The sequence below is a fragment of the Solanum dulcamara genome, chromosome 4 (assembly GCF_947179165.1).
Source record: "Solanum dulcamara chromosome 4, daSolDulc1.2, whole genome shotgun sequence".
Classification (NCBI taxonomy): Eukaryota; Viridiplantae; Streptophyta; class Magnoliopsida; order Solanales; family Solanaceae; genus Solanum; species Solanum dulcamara.
In genome coordinates, this window is record NC_077240.1 from 8536867 (window position 1) to 8558299 (window position 21433).

At 34.5% G+C, this 21433-nt stretch overlaps 2 protein-coding genes across 2 annotated transcripts; both read left to right on the plus strand.

The window, feature by feature from the left end:
* The first annotated feature begins 3366 nt into the window (after positions 1-3366).
* LOC129885994 (eukaryotic translation initiation factor 3 subunit C-like) lies at positions 3367-10818 on the plus strand. Its single transcript, XM_055960496.1, has 4 exons — positions 3367-3472; positions 3576-3638; positions 3877-5658; positions 9698-10818. The coding sequence occupies exons 2-4, from the start codon at positions 3615-3617 to the stop codon at positions 10631-10633; spliced, it is 2742 nt and encodes a 913-aa protein (XP_055816471.1). The 5' UTR covers positions 3367-3472; positions 3576-3614; the 3' UTR covers positions 10634-10818.
* Positions 10819-12783: 1965 nt separating this feature from the next.
* LOC129885995 (endoglucanase 25-like) lies at positions 12784-16772 on the plus strand. Its single transcript, XM_055960497.1, has 6 exons — positions 12784-13478; positions 14061-14371; positions 14721-15176; positions 15322-15457; positions 15543-15715; positions 16021-16772. Exons 1-6 carry the CDS (start codon positions 13106-13108, stop codon positions 16420-16422), a joined length of 1851 nt encoding a protein of 616 aa, XP_055816472.1. The 5' UTR covers positions 12784-13105; the 3' UTR covers positions 16423-16772.
* The last annotated feature ends 4661 nt before the right edge of the window (positions 16773-21433 follow it).

Here is a 21433-nt window from a genome sequence, read left to right on the forward strand (position 1 = left end):
AATCCAAGGACTGTGATATTCATAATCTTAAATTTGCTCTACCCAAAGTGATGTCTTAAATAAAGAAGGATTGATGAAATATTGCTAATGAAGGAAAAGATAGAATGTAATTAATGAAATGACTATTGTGAACAATTACATACAATGAACATGTTACTTGATTGTGCAAGTATATGAACTATTCATTGTGGACTTTGATTATGGTTATGATTGTGATGTTGGATCGGGTGTCACGTTCCGACACACATACACACATATATATATACGATCGGGTGTCACGTTTCGACACGTATATAGGATCAAATGTCGCATTCTGACACATATATAGGATCAGATGTCACATTCCGACACATATATGATTTGGGTATGGGTTCCATGAGAGAACCAATGTGTGACTATCATCTGTGAATTGATCTTGACTATATGTGTGGTGATAGAGAAACTGATCAGATTATAACTAAGCATGCCCAGCCTGTGTAATAACTGATATGAAAGGACCGAAGGTCCTAGTGTTATCATGTTACTTTTGTAATTGAGATTTACTTTGTGAAAATGTACATTTCTCCTGAAATGGTAAATTGATAATGTGTTTATTTGTATGCCTGATTGGATTATGTTATGGGTGCTAGATGCATCCACATAGTAGGTATGAGGTTGTGGGTAAATTAATGGAAAGAAGTCAGTGTGTTGTTAAGGGAGTTTAATGACTTAAAGTCAATTATTGTTGATGTCCTGTAGGCACATGGATTAAAAAGAGGATTACAAAGGTTTTCGGAGATTCTGTCTCAAGGCAGGCCACCCTAGCATGAGGAATCCCGCTGTGGCGAGATCGCCAGAGCGGGATAGGTCCCGCCATAGCGGGACAGTAGCGGTTAGGAGGTGAGCTTTAGTCCCCCTAATGTTGTCCTCTTCAAAGTGAGATGTTAATTATCTTAAGGCCATGTGATGGTGTGAAACTAAATATAGTAGATGGGTTAGACAGAGTTAGTACTGGCCCGTAGCTTGGAAACTTCTCTATGTGATAGAAGGACTAGGCTTTGATCTGTATAGAATTGGCGGCGGACCAACTAGAAAGGATGAAACTTAGGCTTGAATGACTCTAATGAGGTTAATGAAAATGATAAGAGTTTTGCATAAGATTTGACGGTGAATCTCTTAAGAGCATGTCTTCTTCTTGTCGATTCCTTTATATTATGCGGTGGGTATCAGGTTGACCGATTATGTCTACTAGTACGTGTTGTTTGTACTGATACTACTCTTGCTATGCCACTTGGTATAGTCTGGTTGCAGGGTCAGTGATATTTCATAGGTGAAGACAAAGATAAGTCTCCAATAGCTTTTACTCTTCATTCTTTATGGTGGGAGCTGTGTCTTGCTTTTATTTATACTCTATATCTTTAGAAGCTCTTGTACCCCTTTATACTAGTATCCTTGGGGTGTTAAAGTGTTTTCTTGTAATAAAATTAGAGTTTTAAAATTTTCATTTACGATGTTTTCACTACTGTTTTTGGCTATTAATGGCTTTTTGTCAAACTTCCGCATGTATTTTTGTAAAAATTCTCCTATCTAGGTGTTAGAGTAGGTGCCCACACAATCCGGTGGATTGGTACGTTATAGGATCGCGCACTACAGGGGGTTAATTTATGTATCCATACTAAAGTTATAGTATAGTTAACTAAATTTACATTTATGAATAAAATTTTATGTATACATAAAGTATATTAAATTTTTTATGTTTAAATCAAATAATTGCAACTATAATTGTTGTTAATATTTTTATGTACACAAGCAAATATAATATATATGTTGCAGTTTCCATAAAAACCACCAATTTTTTCATTTTTTTTGACTAATTATAGTTAATACTTTTAGACGTATTATACTTAGGATTATAAAGATACCAATTTTATACGTAATATTTACATAGATTTCATAGTGTTAAGAGCTAATTACAATATTTTTCTATTTTCTTTTCAAATAAATAAAAATTCTAAAAATTAAAGAATTTTGAATACTTCAGCAACGAACATGTGGATACATCAGCAGACATGCAGATATATGTGGGAGGAATGTACTCGAGATGGGAAGGTGTATTGGAGAGAGGATATGGATAATGGATGTATCTGAAGGGAGAGAGATGTATCCAAGAGGGATGAATGTATCAGAAAGGGTAGGGGTGTATCCTAAAGCAGATTGAAATTTTTCAGCGAGAGGGGAGTTTTGTAACTTTAAGAAAAATCTATAGGATCCAACAAACATTAATACACATTTAAATTAAAACGATATAATTTACCTTTTTAAAATTATAAGGATACACTTATAATATAAATAGCAAAATCAATTAATATTCCATAATAACTATTTATTTTAATTTTATATATTGGTAATCAAATATTAAAACAAAAAATTAATCCTACGTGCCTAATAATTATGGATTCCTTTTCCACACGCTTGTTCCTTTTTCTCCTACAACCCTTTCTCTTCTCCCCTTTTCGGCGTTGCCGCCGACGATTCTTTTTCTCATCAGATCTCCGACCTATCCACCCTCCCTCTCGTCTCTTTATCATCTATTTCTAATACATTAACTTATTTGGTACGCTGATATACTTGTACTTTAACTTGTTTGTTATACTAATACTTTAACTTGTTTAATATTTTGATACTTTAACTTGTTTGATAAACTGATATATTTATACTTTAACATATCTGATATACTAATACATTAGAATATACGTGGAGACTTGAATTTAAAGTATTCCTTAAATCAGTTTATTTACATGTATAGTAGTATCCACAAGTGTAATTCATTAAGTTGTGTAAATCTAATGGGATGTGTCGTATATTTTTATATTAGTAGTAGTTATTAACCATTGGAAGTTAGAGAGATTTATGGACATAATTATAGGGAATTAGTTATTGTAACTGATATTACCTCATTTAATGCATAATATATTAATAATTGTATGTCTGTATAAATCAACAGAAAAAAATATATACATACATTCAACTACTTTTAGATAGAAAGTACGACTGCTTTTAAATTTTCTTCCGAAGTTATAACGAAAAGTCAGTTACACACATACACTATCATTGCGACCAATTACATACCTAAACTACCTAAAAGTGAAACTATTCGGTACAACTTCAGAGAAGAATTTATGCATTTTTCCTTAGTAAATATGATACTTATAGCTATTTAATTCCAATAACTCTTTAAATGTAGCTATTTGTGTAAGTTCCTCTTTTTTTAAGTGGCAGAGAAGTTTAGCGATTATGATAAAATAAGATGTGGTTTATGTAATTTTTAAATTTTAAACAGGACATGTGAATACGTTCCTTTTATATTCTATTAAGGCCCAAAACTAGTCGGCCCAAACCCTTATCATCTTCTAGGGTTATTACTGGAAAACTTCAATCCATCTTCATCATTCTCCTCTACTACCTTTCTGTAAACCACAGTTCCAGATTACAGGTTCGATCTCTTCTCCTTCAATATCCTCTTTTGTAAAACGTTGAATCTTGCCAGCATAAAACAAATTTATTTACAATCTCAATTTTATTTTGTGTAATTGCAGCTTATTCTATTTCCGTTTCTCTAAGAACGTGTTGAAGATATGGCGTCCCGTTTTTGGACTCAGGTAACTTACTTTTCATATAATTCAATGGTTTTTTTTCCGGGTATTTTCACTGGATAAGTATTTGCGTTTTTTATTTGGATGAGTAACAAAATCTATGGACGAAACAGAGGTGCTGTGAATGAGTGATTTGTTTTTGTATATGGTAGTCTTCTTTGCATTGTCCTTATTGCCTAAAGCCCTAAACTATGGGAGGGTTAGGGAATGTGTTATCTGATTTATTCATACATGATATTTGCAGGGCGATAGTGATACGGAGGAGGAGGAGTTGAGTGATATCGAGCGGGAGGATGAGCCGGGTGACACTGCCGATGCAGTGGCTGGGCCTGGGTCAAGGTATCTTGCAGCTGATGACAGCGACAGTGATGAGTCGGATGGACAGAAACGAGTGGTCCGGTCAGCCAAGGATAAGCGCTTTGAGGAGTTATCAGCTACAGTTGATCAGATGAAGAATGCTATGAAGATTAATGACTGGGTCAGCTTGCAGGAGAGCTTTGACAAGATTAATAAGCAGCTGGAGAAGGTCATGCGCATAACAGAATCGATTAAACCACCTAATCTCTATATCAAAGCTCTAGTGATGCTGGAGGATTTCTTGAATCAGGCCTTGGCCAATAAGGAGACTAGGAAGAAGATGAGTAGTAGTAATGCTAAAGCCTTGAATTCGATGAAACAGAAACTGAAAAAGAATAATAAGCAGTATGAGGAGTTGATTAATAAGTATAGGGAAAATCCTCCTGTGAGTGAGGATGAGGGTGGTGATGATGAAGAGTCAGAAGAGGAAGAAGAAGATGACGAAGAGGAGTTTGAGGAGGACCCAACAAAGATTGAAGCTGCATCTGACGAGGAAGATGACGATAGACCGGAAGAGGACGGGTGGGAGAAGATGCTGAGCAAGAAAGACAAACTTCTGGATAAACAGTTCAAGGATCCAAGTCAAATCACGTGGGAGACAGTCAACAAGAAGTTCAAGGAAATTGTTGCTGCTAGGGGGAGAAAGGGGACAGGGAAGATGGAATTGGTTGAACAGCTCACCTTCCTGACCAAGGTGGCCAAGACTCCAGCGCAGAAACTTGAAATTCTGTTTGGTGTTGTGTCTGCCCAGTTTGATATTAATCCAGGACTCAGTGGACACATGCCTATAAATGTTTGGAAAAAGTGTGTGCAGAATATGCTTACCATCCTTGATGTTTTGACCCAATACTCAAACATTGTGGTTGATGACATGGTGGAGCCTGATGAGAATGAGACCCAGAAAGGAGCAGACCACTCAGGGACGATAAGGATCTGGGGAAACTTGGTTGCCTTTGTTGATAGGATAGATGTAGAGTTTTTCAAGAGCTTGCAGGTAATTGATCCACATACCAGCCAGTATGTTGAGAGGCTGAGGGATGAGCCATTGTTTTTGGTTCTTGCTCAAAATGTCCAGCATTATTTAGAACAGGCGGGAGACTATAAGGGCGCTGCCAAAGTGGCTCTTAAACAGGTTGAATTCATCTATTATAAACCACAAGGAGTGTATGATGCTATGAGGAAGTTGGCTGAGCTCACGGAAGGTGGAGAGGCAGAGTCTGTAGAAGAAAACAAAGTGGTTGAGGAGAGTAGAGGTCCAACCGCATTTGTTGCGACTCCTGAGCTTGTGCCTAGGAAACCTGCTTTTGAAGAGAACAGCAGGACATTGATGGACAGTCTTGTTTCTCTCATATATAAATATGGGGACGAACGAACCAAGGCCCGTGCAATGCTCTGTGATATATACCACCATGCTATCTTGGATGAGTTTTCAACATCCCGTGACTTGTTATTGATGAGTCACTTGCAGGAAAATATCCAGCACATGGACATTTCAACCCAGATACTTTTTAATAGAGCCATGGCTCAGCTCGGGCTCTGTGCGTTCAGGATGGGACTTGTTGCAGAAGCACATGGTTGCCTTTCTGAACTCTATTCTGCTGGCAGGGTGAAGGAGTTACTTGCCCAAGGTGTCTCCCAAAGCCGATATCATGAGAAGACCCCAGAACAGGTATCTAACCGGAAATTTTCATTGTTTCGTCTTTTATGCAAGAAATTTATTCTTATTACATGCCATTATGTGTTGCTAATATATTATGTTTTGAGATTAGTTTCTTTATTGAACTTCATAATTGGTGTAGGCTAGTAGCTGCTAGTATCTATTTCAGAGTGTTCGTTTGGCTAGTGTATAGCCATAATTTGTATAATCAGGACAGTTAAAGATCTTTACTGAAGTTCTTCAGTCGCATAGTAGGGGAGGGGGCGTTAGAAGATCTTTTTTGTTTAACATGTATTGTTGTAATGAAGAGATACCCTTTCTTTGACAGCTAGATAGATCTGACAGTGTAGTAGCCTGTTTGGATTGACTTATTTTTAAGCAGCTTATAAGTTAAAAACAGCTTGTAAGTTAACAAAAAAAAGTAGGTGCAAGCCAACTTTTTTTATTTTGACTTATAAGCTGTTTTGAACTTATAAACTGCTTAAAATAAGTTCATCCAAATAAACCCAACTATTTATTGGGGGCTTATTTTAAGCACAAAATGACTTTAAGTTGGCCAGCCAAACACTCAAAAAAGATGAAAACAGCTAATAAGCCAATCCAAACGGCCTCTAGAAGTCCGTTTAATATGGTGGTTTTCTTTGTGCTTTCTAACACAATCTTTGCTGTATTTCTAATGAAATCTTTTTGACTTGTCATGATTTGGCATTTGGCCTTCCTTTTCTTTCTGTCACCTAGTAACATTTGTATTAAAGGGGTCGTTTGGTTGGGATACAAGTTATGATGGGATTAGTTATGATGGATAAATTATGCTGGAATAAGTTATGCGGAGAGTAGTTTTTATTTCTTGTTTGGTTTGCCATATTCAAAGTTATATTCATTGCATAAATTTAAGAGTAAGTTGTTTGTTTACAAAAATACCCTCCAGCTTATTTCATTTTTTTCATTTACTTAGCAAGCTTTTAGTTATTCATTCTTAAAAATAAAATTTTCATCTTATTTAACTAAAATATTTTTGTGTATGCATTTCCATGATTGTGCAGTGTATTTTTAAAATTAAACTTTCATCTTATTTAGCTTAAAAATAAAACTCTCATCTTATTTAGCTTTAAATAAAATTTCCATCTTATTTAACTTAAAAATAAAACTCTCATCTTATTTAGCTTAAAAATAAAACTTCCATCTTATTTAGTTTAAAAATAAAATTACCATTTTAAGCTTATTAAAGTAAAATAAATTTTATTATTAAAATTATCTACATTTTAAAGTTATTTACATTTTAATTGATATATAAAATATAATTTTTAAGTGAGTAATAAACTATTTAATGAAAATATGTAATTTTGTAGTGAAGTGAATATTTTAAGAGAAATCAAAATATAAATAAACATAAGAATTAGACAAATAAATTCAACTTATAATTTATTCATAAATAGAAATTTTATGTATAAAATGTAATTTTTTTAATTGAAAAATATATTATCATAAAAACAACAATTGATTAAGTTTGTGAATGTTATTATAAATGTTGTTAAAAATTATGTTAATATATATTAATGTAAAAAGTGGTGTATAAAAGAGAGTTTAAGTGGGTATTTTAGTTATTTAATATACCTTATCCCAGGATAAGTTATCTTGGGATTACTATTCCATCCCCAGGAAGGGATAACTTATCCCAGCACTAATTGTTAATCCTGGAATAAGTTATTTCATCCTTTGCAACCAAACAAGGAATTAAAGGGCACTTAAAAATTATTCTGGGATGAACCCCTTTTATCCATCACACCAAACGACCCCTAAGTTCTTAGGTAGTACTGGAAAACCCATATTTACAAAAAGTGGAAAGCAAATAAATTCTGAACTGAGGCTACAATCCTAAAAAGACTCTGAAGACATCTCGGACTGTTTAAGTCTCATCTGAATAAACCTTTGTACACCAAAAGCAGAATAACAATATACAATTGAGTTTAATCTTCTGCACACGTCTACTCATGTCTTAAAATATCTGGCATTTCTTTCTCTCCAGATGGTCCACCAAATACATGCTGGGATAATCCTCCATCTATCTCTGCTTCTGGCACCAACTCCAGCTTCCTCCCAACTGAACAGAGTGTCAACAATCTTACTAGGCATTTATGAGATGCCTCTGAGGTTGATTTAAATCTGCCACTGTTTGACCACTGATATTACAATGTAAAAAAAGGTGTCTAACTGTCTCAGCATCCCGTCCACATAAAAAAACACCTTGAGCTTAGGGGAACTCCCCTATGAGATAGATTATCATGAATTGGAACAGCCTCTCATTAGATAAAATCCAAGTGAAACTGGTCACTTTTTGAGGCACTTTGATTTTCCAGATGTGCCTACAAGGCCAGTTAGTGATCTGTGGTTCAACTTGATTTAAATTGTTGTAACCCTGCTTGACCTTGAATATGCTTTTGCTATGTCCATTCCACCTTAAACAATCTACTCCATTTTGTAGTCCTTGAAAAGTTTCCAATTGCTTATATTCTTCAGTCTATCTTGGAAGCTCCCAGTCATTCAAGAGTCTTCTGAAGATCAAACCCCATCCCTGCTGGGTCCACATCTGAGCTACTGTCTTGTGTTGATGTTGGGCCATAGCATAGATGTCAGGGAACAGAACTTGTAAGCTGACAGGACCCATCAACTTGTCTGCCCAAAAAAGAGTCTTGTTGCCATTGTGGATAGTAGACTGACTCCTGAGGAAAGGCCAATAGGAACTAATAGATCTTCAGAGGGTAACACCGTAAGAAGTAGTAACTTCTTTAGAAATCCAGTTGTCCAGCTCCTCATATTTGTTTTGATAACACTACTCTAAAGTGTTTGAGATTCCTGGGAATATCTCCATAGCTATTGTACCTTAGGAGTTTGCTCTGGTACTTATGGTTCTTGATGCCTAATCCGTCTTGACTTTTGCTTCTGATAATATTCTTCCATTTACTTGATTCACAAGTCCTCAGCATCCTCTCCACACACTTCTGGAGCACTAGAATAAGGTGGACAGAAGTTGTTACCTCTTTTATCTGACTATGTTCATTTGCTTTATTGAAATTTTGAGATAGATCTCTAAAAAAGGGAAAGAGATCAAAACAAACTCTAAACCTTAAGTCTGTCCAGTGAATCTATCTTGCTGTATCAGTGCGCTTTAAATATAACAGAGCAGTCATATATGACACTTATGGAGTTGTGCAGCGTTGCTGAGTGTTTTTATTATCAAATGTGACTTGAACCATTGAATTGAAGCATTTGTTATTGTTTTGTGTTCCCCATGTTTGGTTGAAGTAACTCATGATACATTGAGAACTATCCAAAAAGGGTAATAATTAATTATTTTCTTTGTCAATGATAGAGCAATCAAATATTACAGTTGTGGAGTTGTAAACAGATCGTGTTTTAGCTATCAAATTGTGTAACCTATACTTGAATAACTTAGGATTGAATCATTTGTTATTTATTTTGCTTTCTCCACGTGTGGTGGGAGGAACCTGTTGGAAATAATTCTTGATATATGTGCTCGTTTAGAGGCCATTTAGTTTTTATTGTTTAAAAAGATTTTGATATTAAATGCTAACATACTGTCTCAGAAACAGAACTATTAAAACTTGTTATTTGAGAGGATTCTAGGGAGTTAATCAGTGATAGTAAAATTAAAAGAATGTTATGCATGGGATTAGATAAATTCAAATTAATTCGTTAATCAGTAATAGTAAAATTAAAAGGACGTTGATGCATGGGATTGGAGAAATTCAAATTAATTCCGTCAGTTTTGGCAGTATAAAGTGAGTTGCAAAGTGGGGACCAAGCACCAGTCACTTGATTGAACTTTTGCACATGGGACAATTAGTTGGCGAAACTCTTCCTAACAAATTCACAGTAACTCAAATAATCAAGTATTTTATATCAGATTGCACCTTCAACTGACTCATTCAACTGACTCATACATCACAATAGTAATTTGGCTGGAATTCTTTATTATGTTTCTTACCAAAACTTTTGGACTAAACATATTGAACACTTTTAACACTTTTAGGAGCGGATGGAGAGGAGGCGTCAGATGCCCTATCATATGCATATAAATCTTGAGCTTCTTGAGGCTGTCCATCTGACATGTGCAATGCTTCTTGAAGTGCCAAACATGGCAGCTAATAGCCTTGACATGAAGCGCAGGGTCATAAGCAAGACATTCAGGAGATTTTTTGAAAACAGTGAGAGGCAAACTTTCACCGGTCCACCTGAAAATGTGAGGGACCATGTCATGGCAGCGACAAGGGCTCTCAGGCAAGGAGACTTTCAGAAGGCTTTTGATGTTATCAACTCCCTTGATGTGTGGAGGATGCTTCGCAACAAGGATAGTGTTCTTGAGATGCTTAGGGGCAAAATAAAGGAAGAGGCACTGAGGACCTACCTTTTCACATATTCTTCTTCTTATAATTCTCTTAGTTTGGATCAGCTTGCGGGGATGTTTGACCTTTCCGATTCACAGATCCATAGCATCGTGAGCAAAATGATGATTTCTGAGGAGCTTCATGCAAGCTGGGATCAACCATCCCAATGCATGGTCTTTCATGATGTTGAGCATACAAGATTGCAGGCTTTGGCATTCCAGTTGACAGAAAAGCTGTCAGTTTTAGCAGAAAGTAACGAAAGAGCGACAGAATCAAGGATTGGCGGTGGTGCGTTGGAGGGCCTTCCCCCAAGGCGCAGGGATGGCCAGGATTATGCTGCTGCAGCTGCTGGTGCTGGTAAGTGGCAGGACTTCTCCTTCTCACAAGGCAGGCAAGGTGGTGGTGGTGGCCGATCAGGGTATGTCGGTGGTAGATCAACATCTGGGCAAACATCGAGGGACCGTACTAATCAGGCACGAGGGACTCAAGGCTCAAGATATCAGAGTGGTACAATTTCCAGGGGAAGCCAGATGGATGGATCAGGCCGCATGGTTAATCTTAACAGAGGGGTCCGTTCTTAGAGAAAGCCGTGCACAATTTTTTGCATAGAGAGAAAATCACAGAGCTTTTAGTGTTCCTGATTGTAGTAGTATTAATAGCTAGCTTTATTTTATAAACCAAGTTTCATTGTGCTACATTGTTTTCTGATTTTCTAGCCTCTTTTGGCAATGTTGTACTGCTTTTTTCATTTAATGACATTCATTAAGTTGGGTGCGTTCTTTTTAAATTTAATTAATCTGCTGTCTGCATCGAATACTAGCTCGTAGTAGATACACTAGAATTTTGTTGCCTTCAAAGTTGTTTTTCTTCTTTTATTCCTTTCTATGTGCTGTTTCTCCTAATATGCTCGTTATTCAGCAAGTTGGTGAGAGTAAACATTGCAGTCTGGATATTTCAGTTTATACAGGGGTACATAACATTTGATAGGAGGGAAGAACTAATAGTATATACTCTATATTACTGAGCAGATGAAACTTGTGTCCATTATACAGATTGATGGAGTACACCCTGGTACAAACTACTTTTGTTACCAATTGATGTATATACTCTTGGTACAAAGTAGTTTTGTTGATTTGTGTGGCCGGTAAAAAACTCATTCACACTCGGTATTGACATCTTCCTTTTATTATGTAACCTATACATATTTTGCAGTTGAATTTTATTCCATTGAAAATACAGAATTCCTATGAGTGCTAACAAACGTGGTCTACTGACCAGAGAATTTTTCGTGCAGCATCTGCTTTCATGATCATTCAATGGATCTGAATGATGGAAGAGTAATGGACAAAAAAAAAAAAAAAAAAAAGGAGGAAAAGTCAGCTGTAACTAAACCATACTCCATCCAGCTCAAGAAAAAAAAAAGACAACCTTTGCCGATACAGCACATGATGATGACTTTGTTTATTTTTGTATTACTCCTTCACATGCAGCCGCGTCATTATCTTTATGATAATAATAGATGTCAACATTTGCAAACTAAACATGATATGCACTGGCCTAACAGATTTACAGACAGGGATCTCTTCTTTTGGTTTAGTATATTAATATTAATATTAATAAAATAAATTGACAATAGTACTTGTCATAAATCTTACAAGCAAATCATTAGGTTTATGAAAAGTATTATAAGTCATAATTTATTATCAAGAAAAGAACAATATAAAAGAAAGTAGAAGAAGAGTTTTTTTTTTTTTTTTTTAAAAAAAGGGAAGTCTTAAATAAAAACAATTTGTTAAGAGAAGTAAGGATTTGATTTGCCTTGAAAACAGCAACTTCCACTGTGGAGATTCTATTTTAGAGACAGGAAAACAAAACTCCATAAATCATAAAATTAGTGGTGAATGGGGATGTAATGTAGGAGTAGGATTTTTGTGTTACTGTCTTTTCCCAGCTTAAGAAAAAAAAAAAGTACAGACCAATTTATTAAAGAATGTCATTTTTATAAAAAATATTCGGACAATTTTATTATCATCTTTCATATTCTGTCTCTTTGAACATGCTGTGGCTAAACGCTACCCAATATGTCAGCTGGTTCCTTCTTTGAAATTACACTTTAGCCCCTCCCAGAAACTGCCTCTTTCATCTGCCATCTGTTAGTTGTTGGGTATGAAAATAATAGCAAAAGCCTTGAAGTGAAAGTCAACTAATTAAGCAATCCCACTGAATAAAAAAGTTTATAAAAAAGAACCACCAAACTTTTAATTTTCTCTTGCACATGCATCTTTTTATTTCTTTTTGGAACTTTCAATAGCCATTTTTGGATGTCCATAAAGTATGTGCAATAGCTTATAAATCATATAAATAAATATGATTCATGAGCAGTACATATGGTTAAATGTGTATTTATTCGCAAGTATTGCTTAAGTAATAAATATTTTTTGTTATTTTCAATCTTAAATTGTGGTTCGAAATCATCGACGAAGTAAAAAGAAAAAAAGTGGGAGCTTTCATCAACACTAATCAATATTTTGTCCCAACGGCTAATACAAGCTCGCATGTAAAGTATAATACTTTAGGAAATTAGGAAGTAAAACACCATTTAAGGGGAGGATTGGAATTGGACAGGTTGTCATTGTCCATTAGCTGTTTTGTCAGTATCATCAACTACTACTACTTTTTTTCTGTGTGTGTATTTTTCTTCTACATTACTTCACACTTTTTCTTTTTCTTTTCTGAAGTTAGGTAATATTAACAGTATTTAAAATATTGTGTTATAATCAAAAAGCCAAAAAAACAGCACCATCACAGCTTCATATATCCATTATTTCCACTAGATTTTCCAGCCCCACTTTCCTCCTTCCTCCATAATACCCCCTTTCTGCCTTCTCCTCTCATTCCACATTGATTCCACCACAACTTTCTTGAAAAAAACAGTAGATCAAGACTTACCCAGTTCAGCATTTCTTGAATCTTGGAAAAAAGATTCAAGCTTTACATGTTTTGAGCTTGTGGGGGTCTTCTTTTCAGCTCTAATTTGAGTACCCAAAATCAGTATGTACGGTAGGGATCCATGGGGTGGACCGTTGGAGATCCACACCGCTGATTCAGCTACAGACGATGACAGGAGCAGGAACTTGCAAGATTTCGATAGGGCGGCGCTGTCCAGGTCACTGGATGAGACACAGCAGAGTTGGCTGTTGGGTCCAACGGAGCAGAAGAAGAAGAAGTATGTGGATCTTGGTTGTATTATTGTGAGTAGGAAGATTTTTAAGTGGACTGTGGGGTGTATTATTGCAGCTGCGGTTTTAGCTGGATTCATCATCATGATTGTTAAGCTTGCACCTAGACACAAAAACCACAATCCTCCACCTGATAATTATACTCTTGCTCTCCGTAAAGCCCTTATGTTCTTCAATGCCCAGAAATGTAAGCTATCTGTTTATTTATTTGCTTGAATTCTTCATTCTGTGTGCTTAAAAATCTCATTTTTTTACTTTACTATCTCATTGCATATTAGATCTATTATTGATTATGGTTTTTGTCTGGATTTTAGTTTTGTGATAGAGTAATAGCTGGAAGTTGTATGATCTCAATGATGTATGATTCAGTTCTCTGTGTTAATCTTCTTGTTTTGCTTGCTTTGATTTGGAAATATTTATTATTTTCCCCAAATTCTTGGTTACTTTGGTTGATCAAGGTCATCAACAACAACATACACACAAAGTGGGGTCTGAAGAGGGTAAAGTGTGAAGCTAGCATTAAGTTGATCAAGGTCACTTTATGAAAAATATGTTATTTTTCTATCTATTTTATATATGATATGGGGATTTGATCTACGTGCTAATAGACAAGCGCCTTTGACTTAAGATTGGAAGATTACTGCATCAGCAGCTACTTGATTTGAGCTGCAAAATATAATTTTTTTAAAATTTAGTGTTTGAATGCGATGTTTTGGTCTTCTTTGATGATAGTTCAACTATTTTGCTAATTCTCTATTGGAATTTACAGCTGGAAAATTGCCCAAGCACAACAATGTGTCATGGAGGGGGAATTCATGTTTGCAAGATGGCAAGTCAGATGATTCAACTATGTTCAAAAATTTGGTTGGGGGGTATTATGATGCAGGAGATGCAATCAAGTTTAATTTCCCTCAGTCATTTGCTCTCACCATGTTGAGTTGGAGTGTGATTGAGTACAGTGCAAAATATGAAGCTGCTGGGGAGCTCGCTCATGTTAAAGATACTATTAAGTGGGGTACTGATTATCTCCTGAAGACCTTCAATTCCTCTGCTGATACCATAGACCGGATTGCTGCACAGGTAACTATCATTTATTTTGCATTATAAATGTGTAAATTACAAATTTTCTCAACTAGGAGGTTATAGTTTTGTTCTATCATCAGTAATTAGTATTTAACTCTAACCAGTTATCATCGCCTTGGCCGTCTGAGTCACGAATCATGATTGTCATTTACTTTTTACACATTTAAGATAACTATAATCTCTTGGCTGACTTTTGGACTTTCACCAAGTCTCCTTCTGGTTCCTTTGTGTAAATCAGATCAGCATCAATGACTGCACGAAATTTTGTTTTCAGAATGTTTGAGTCAAAATTGAACTTATTTGGACTAGTTGATCTCATTGGACAAATTCCGTTATGTTTATATAGGTTGGAAAAGGGGATACCTCCGGAGGGCCTGAGCCCAATGATCACTATTGCTGGGTGCGTCCAGAAGACATTGATTATGCTCGGCCTGTGACTGAATGTCACGGCTGCTCGGACCTTGCTGCAGAGATGGCTGCTGCGCTGGCTTCTGCATCCATTGTTTTTAAGGACAACAAGGCTTACTCACAAAAACTTGTACATGGTGCTAGAACTCTCTTCAAATTTTCTAGAGACCAGCGTGGTAGATACAGTGTCGGCAATGATGCTGAAACTTTCTACAATTCCACCGGCTATTGGGATGAGTTTATATGGGGTGCAGCTTGGCTGTATTATGCAACTGGAAATTCTTCATATCTTCAGCTTGCTACAACTCCTGGTATTGTCAGACATGCTGGTGCTTTCTGGGGAGGTCCTGATTATGGTGTGCTCAGCTGGGATAACAAGCTCACTGGAGCTCAGGTCAGTTGATATTACCTCTGCTTTCCTTGAATCCTCTTCTAGTATTCCTGTGTAGTTATTGTTCTTGAGACTTATAAGCTAGAAGATTTCATTTCTTAGAGGGACTGATATTTTGCTATAACACTGCTTTTCATTTTCACTTCAGGTGCTACTGAGCCGTATGAGGCTGTTTCTGAGCCCTGGATATCCTTATGAAGAAATTTTAAGGACATTTCACAACCAGACTAGCATAATCATGTGCTCCTACTTGCCAATCTTCACTTCTTTTAATCGCACAAAAGGTAACCTTCTTTTATCCAGTTTGCATGTAAAGTAATTTGAAATTCTTTGTTTGAAATCTAAACCAATTCTTTTTGACCTTTCCAGGAGGGCTAATCCAATTAAACCATGGAAGGCCTCAGCCTCTCCAGTATGTAGTCAATGCAGCCTTCCTGGCTACCTTGTTTAGTGACTATCTTGCAGCTGCCGACACTCCTGGATGGTACTGTGGACCAAATTTCTACTCCACTGATGTCCTGCGTAAATTCGCGGAGACCCAGGTAAACGAAACTCTCCTACTTCTAAGTTAGTAAGAGTCTCTTTTCTTATTCTTGGGTTTCTCTTCTTCTCTATCTTGTCAATGGGCTGTTCCACGATCAACTTCACTTCTCTCTTCATAATGTTCTGGGGATGAATGGGCTAGATTGGCCTCATATAGGTGTAGGGACAAATAAATGAATGATAATTAGCTGCTGGAGTGTGTAGAATATTAGAGACACGGTATAAGCAATTTTTCTTTTGCCTATGCTGTTGTAAGTTGAAAATAATTTCTTGGTTTAACTTGGCCGTTTCTTTGACTTTGTAGATTGACTACATCCTTGGCAAGAATCCCAGGAAAATGAGTTATGTTGTTGGCTTTGGCAATCACTACCCTAAGCGGGTCCACCACAGAGGGGCATCAATTCCTAAAAACAAGGTCAAGTATAACTGTAAAGGTGGATGGAAATATAGAGATTCATCCAAGGCTAATCCAAATACTATTGTTGGAGCCATGGTTGCTGGACCAGACAAGCATGACGGTTTCCATGATGTCCGTTCTAATTACAATTATACAGAGCCTACTCTTGCTGGAAATGCTGGTTTAGTTGCAGCTCTTGTTGCTCTATCTGGAGATAGAGACGTCGGAGTTGATAAGAACACTTTATTCTCTGCAGTACCACCGATGTTCCCCACTCCACCACCTCCCCCAGCTCCTTGGAAACCATGATCTTTGGATCTTTAAAACTTCGTATGAGCCTCTCTCTTGTCTGAGTGTAGGTTCCTTATTTTTGATACTGTGATTTGATATTAGATTCTGAGACAAAAGAAGAAAGATGAAAGACAAGAAACTTGGATGTGCACCTTGAACATAGTAGTTTGGGCATTACTAGGACTAGCAAGTGGAATTCTTGAAGAAAAAGCCCAATGGCATGTCTGTTAATTACTTTGAATGTATCGTCTACACACAGTATGTATGTAACGTAACCAATCATGTATTCTTTGAACAATGTAACTGAACGTGAACCTCAATTTCCTCGGAACAAGTTTTCACGCAATGTTCATCATCTATTTCGGTTTTGTGTTGTGAAAATTATATAGGGCAAGTAGCTTGCCAAACGGCAGGATAGTGCTGGGCTAAGCTTCTATATCCTGTGAAGATCTAATGAAATCTAACATATTTTCATCTAACAGACCACACGCCAAAGGAATGGTGCTGAGCTTAAACATATATCAATAAGATTGAAGCATTCCTTCTCAAGGCATCTCTGATTCCTTCCTCTGCAGAATGTCCAAAATATACAATCTGGATTTGTTGTTGCCTTGCAAATCCAGTTGTTTAATTAGTCTTTTATGATACCGCTGCAAATCTGTTGTGCCTCTTCTCTGCAAGTTTGTTCGAATCAAGCTTCCCATGGAGTCAACATAGAGTCTTTATATGGAGCTTTTGATTCCCATACAATCTTCCCAACAAAAAACATAAGTAACACCACTCGTATGATCTGTCAAGACAGCAGACCCACATATCCCAAGTTAGACATTGTAGTTGTTTAATCTTGATATAATTAAGATGTTTATTCAAAGATTTCTATAAAAATAACAAGTTCATCAATTCAATCCATTCATATAGCTGCCGCCATTTCCACCATTATGAAATCTTGTCCTTGTCCACCATTATCAATTGGCCAAACCCATCAGTGGCCTCTTAAAATTGGCACCAAGTTCCACTTAAACACCTTAAGTGGGCGATGTTCACTTTAGACACTTCATGTAGGTCCCCTGTATCATTTTGACATTTTTTGCTGACATGGCAAAGTAAATGTGATACACTAAACAATAGCGCGTGAAAGGCTTTATTTAGCCGTTTTTTATTTTATTTTCTCTTCTTCTTCTCCATTTCTCAAGCCACCATTTCCCACTTTTTTTTCAAGCTTAAACTCCTTCAATGGAGGTCGAATTTTTTATTCAAATCTGTTTTTAAGCCATTTGTTTTCTTCATGTATTGCTTTTCTAAATCTACCATCACCCCCTCTGCTTTTTTCGCCGGAAAATTGGATACCAACACCCATATTTTATATTTCTTCTCTCTTTATTTCTTCTTCTCACCATCGTCATTAATTTTATCACTATCATAAAAATATTTTAAGTTTTTTTTCTAGATTTGAAAATCGCACCACTATCATCTTCTTCTCCTTTCTTTTCTTTAAATCCAACAATTATAATTATGAAAAAAAAAAAGTAAAAATCTAAATCTAATGAAAATCCTAAAATAAAAAAAAAACAGAGAGAAATTGGGGGTTAAGGAGGTGCTGGAAAAGCTTGGGAAGAAAGGAGGAAGGAGGGGTGGGGTAGTTGTGGTGGGGTTTAGAAATATATATTTTTATTATTATTATTATTTATGGCTGAAATTTAGTTTTTTTTCTTATAATGTATTTTTTAAATATTATTTTGCACTCAAATACCACTTGTTCTTTTTTAATTAATCGTAGTGTCAGGTCATTCGCGAGTGTGTTACACACACTGTATAATTTTAGCTAATTGTTAAAAAAGTGTCAAAATGACACAATGGGACACTACATAGGTGTCTAAAGTGAACATCGCTTAGTTAAGGTGTCTAAGTGAAACTTAATGTCAACTTTAAGGGGCCAGCGATGAGTTGACCTTATCAATTATTACCATTCATAACCACTATCCCCAATGCGCATCTCGGGAGGCGGGATGGATTCACCAGAACTCCCTCGATAAAAAATTACACTATATATAGGGTAGATTTTCTATATTTACATACATATTAAATTTGAATCCCTTAAAAAGAAATGAAATATAGTTCAGTAGTATAAGGCCTTCCAAATGCACCACTACGTCCAGAATTTGAATTTCACCAACTACATTATATTTTACATTTAGCTTTTGTTATTTTCACACGTTTAAACATTTATTTTTAGAACCCCCTGAATAAAAATGGATCCCCCATTTTCAACTACCATCATTATCAATCATTATAATCACATCATTAACCACCATTTAGAGTAGTTGCCACCAATCATCATTGTCACATCAACCACCAATAAATAACGACATGCACCACCAACAATCACCATTATATATTGTCAACCATCATCACTATTTATCATCACCGTTAACTATTACAATCATCCACCACAACTATCAACTTTTCCACCAACTAGCACCATCAAACACCATTATCACTTCTAGCTACTGCTAGAACATAACAGTTAGCCAACACACACACCTCACCACCACCCAAATCAACACTAGCAACCACTATCGTTGGTTATCACTCCCATCAATTGTCGTATTATTTTTGTGTTGATATAGCTAGTATTAGCTAGATTAAGGTAGTATTTTCATTAATTATAAAATAAAGATGCATTTTAATATTGATAGAACAAACAATCTCGAGTATTTGGTATTTAAATATGAATACAATATCTTAATATTCAAATTTGCATTTAGATTGAGACGTGTTAATCTTAATTAAGAAATAAATAAGGCTTAATTACACTAAACACCCTTGTACCACGACTTAATTATGATCTACAGAAAGACACCTCATATTTTAAAGCAAACACTTGCACCCCCAATACCATAAAAATCCTACCTGTATACCTCCTACTATATTTTCACTATTTTTTAATTTTTTAAATTTAAACATCTTATGTAATATAAACTGATACAAACGAAACTTTATCTAATTATATTTAAGATAGTTTTGAAGTGATAAAATTTCTAAAAACTAAGGTAAAAATGAGATTTTTTTATATAGTAAAATATTTAATTAAATGAAATTACAAATAACTTACGTTTTTAAAATGCAAGAAAATTGTTGTTAATAGTTAGTATGTTTTATTTAGTTGTTTGTGTTCATTTTCTTTTTAGTACAAGTTTGAAAGATAAGCATCCAAAAAAAAATTATCCTCTTTTTCAATCAAATGCATGGATAAATTTTGTTGTTATTTTTTGGTGTTCTTTAAATGATCATAAAAATAACTCCATAAATATTCTTTTCTGTATAAGTTTAGTTTGGTTTTTAATTTGATAATAAAATATTCAATATGAATTATGATCCAATATGGTGGTCTGGGAGAGTACGCAAATTTATTCCTACGTTGTAGGATAAAAAAGTTGTTTTTAATAGATTTTCTATTATAAAAAGCATTTTTAAAGTAAAAGTAAAAAAAAATGATGAAAATATTATAGAAAAGAAACCTCTAACATCAAAAATCAGAAGGGTAACTTTAGTAAAAAGAAATTTTAGTAGTAAACCTATTCGACAAATAAGACAATGATAGAAAAATCAATGATAATGTTAAGTGTACGAGGGAGAAGACAAAATGTTCAAATCTAGAACCATGCTCTCTCACAAGAAAGAGGAAATCGTCCGGCCCTCCATTCTATTTTTCGATCTTCATACTTTTCTATTTAGGATCATGTTCTCGATTAGCTGAAGATGAACCATTTATGTGTGATTACCCTACATTAATTCTTCTTCTACCTTTCCTTAGACCTATCATTGTAAACCTCGCATATTTTCTCACTAAGAGCATGTTTGAAAAGCCACAATATAATTAAGATTTGGTGTAATTACACTTTTTAAATATTTGGTAGACCAAGTAATAACTTGATAAAAGAGGAATTGGGTGTAATGAAGGAGAGTAATTACACTCTTCAATTCTTAAGGAACGGTAAGAAATTTGTATAATTACATCATGTAATTATATGAAGCTTTTAAAAAAATTTCTTTTATTTATATTTTCATTTTTTCATTTTAATTTATTTTTTATTTCTATTATTTTTTTTTAAAAAATATTTTATTATTCTAATGTTTTCTAAATATATATTTTTATTATATTTCATTTTAATTTACTTTTTTATTTCATGCAATTTTTCATATTATTTATTTATTTATTATTTAATTTCTTTTTAAAAATAATTTTGTTAGTATTCTAATTTTTAAAATCACATTTATGTACGTTGTGTTAAAATTTGATATAAGAGCACTATGTTAAATTTTTTATTTTGAATTTACGATTTATTTCATATTTTTAATTTCATTTGTTTTAATACTGTTGACTTGATATTTCACATTACAAAATATTTATTTTTTAGTTAAACTTGATAGATTATTTTTTTTGTCAAACATTTTAATAATTTTATGACATTATATTTATAATATTAACATTTTTGTCTAACATACAATTCACGATGTTCATAAAAATCTTACACTTTTAGTTTATTTGATTAAATTATTTAAATATACTAATTTAAAAAATATAAATATTTTTTTATAATATTAGTTAAGAACATATGATTATTAATTAATATTTAATTTAATATCAGTTATAAAGATCCTTATTTGTCTAATATAAATTTTAAATTTAGAAAAATAACTTTTATTCTTAAAATTTAATATAATCTTGTAATTGTGCAACCAAATAAAATAATTGTAATTACATTAAATACACTGTGGCAAACAAACAGGTCATCGCAATTAGTAGACTGTGTAATTATTTGGGTAGTAATTACTACTAAAGGTGACAATTTCAGCTTGTTTAAGTAAAATAAATCTATTTAGCCCATATTTATTTAAATGGATCACTCATATTTTTTAAATGGGTAAATATAAATTGACCTATTTTAAAAAACTCATACAAATATGGACAAAGTGGGTAAACTATGGATATCCAGGTAAACCCTTAGATCACCCACTTATAATAAAA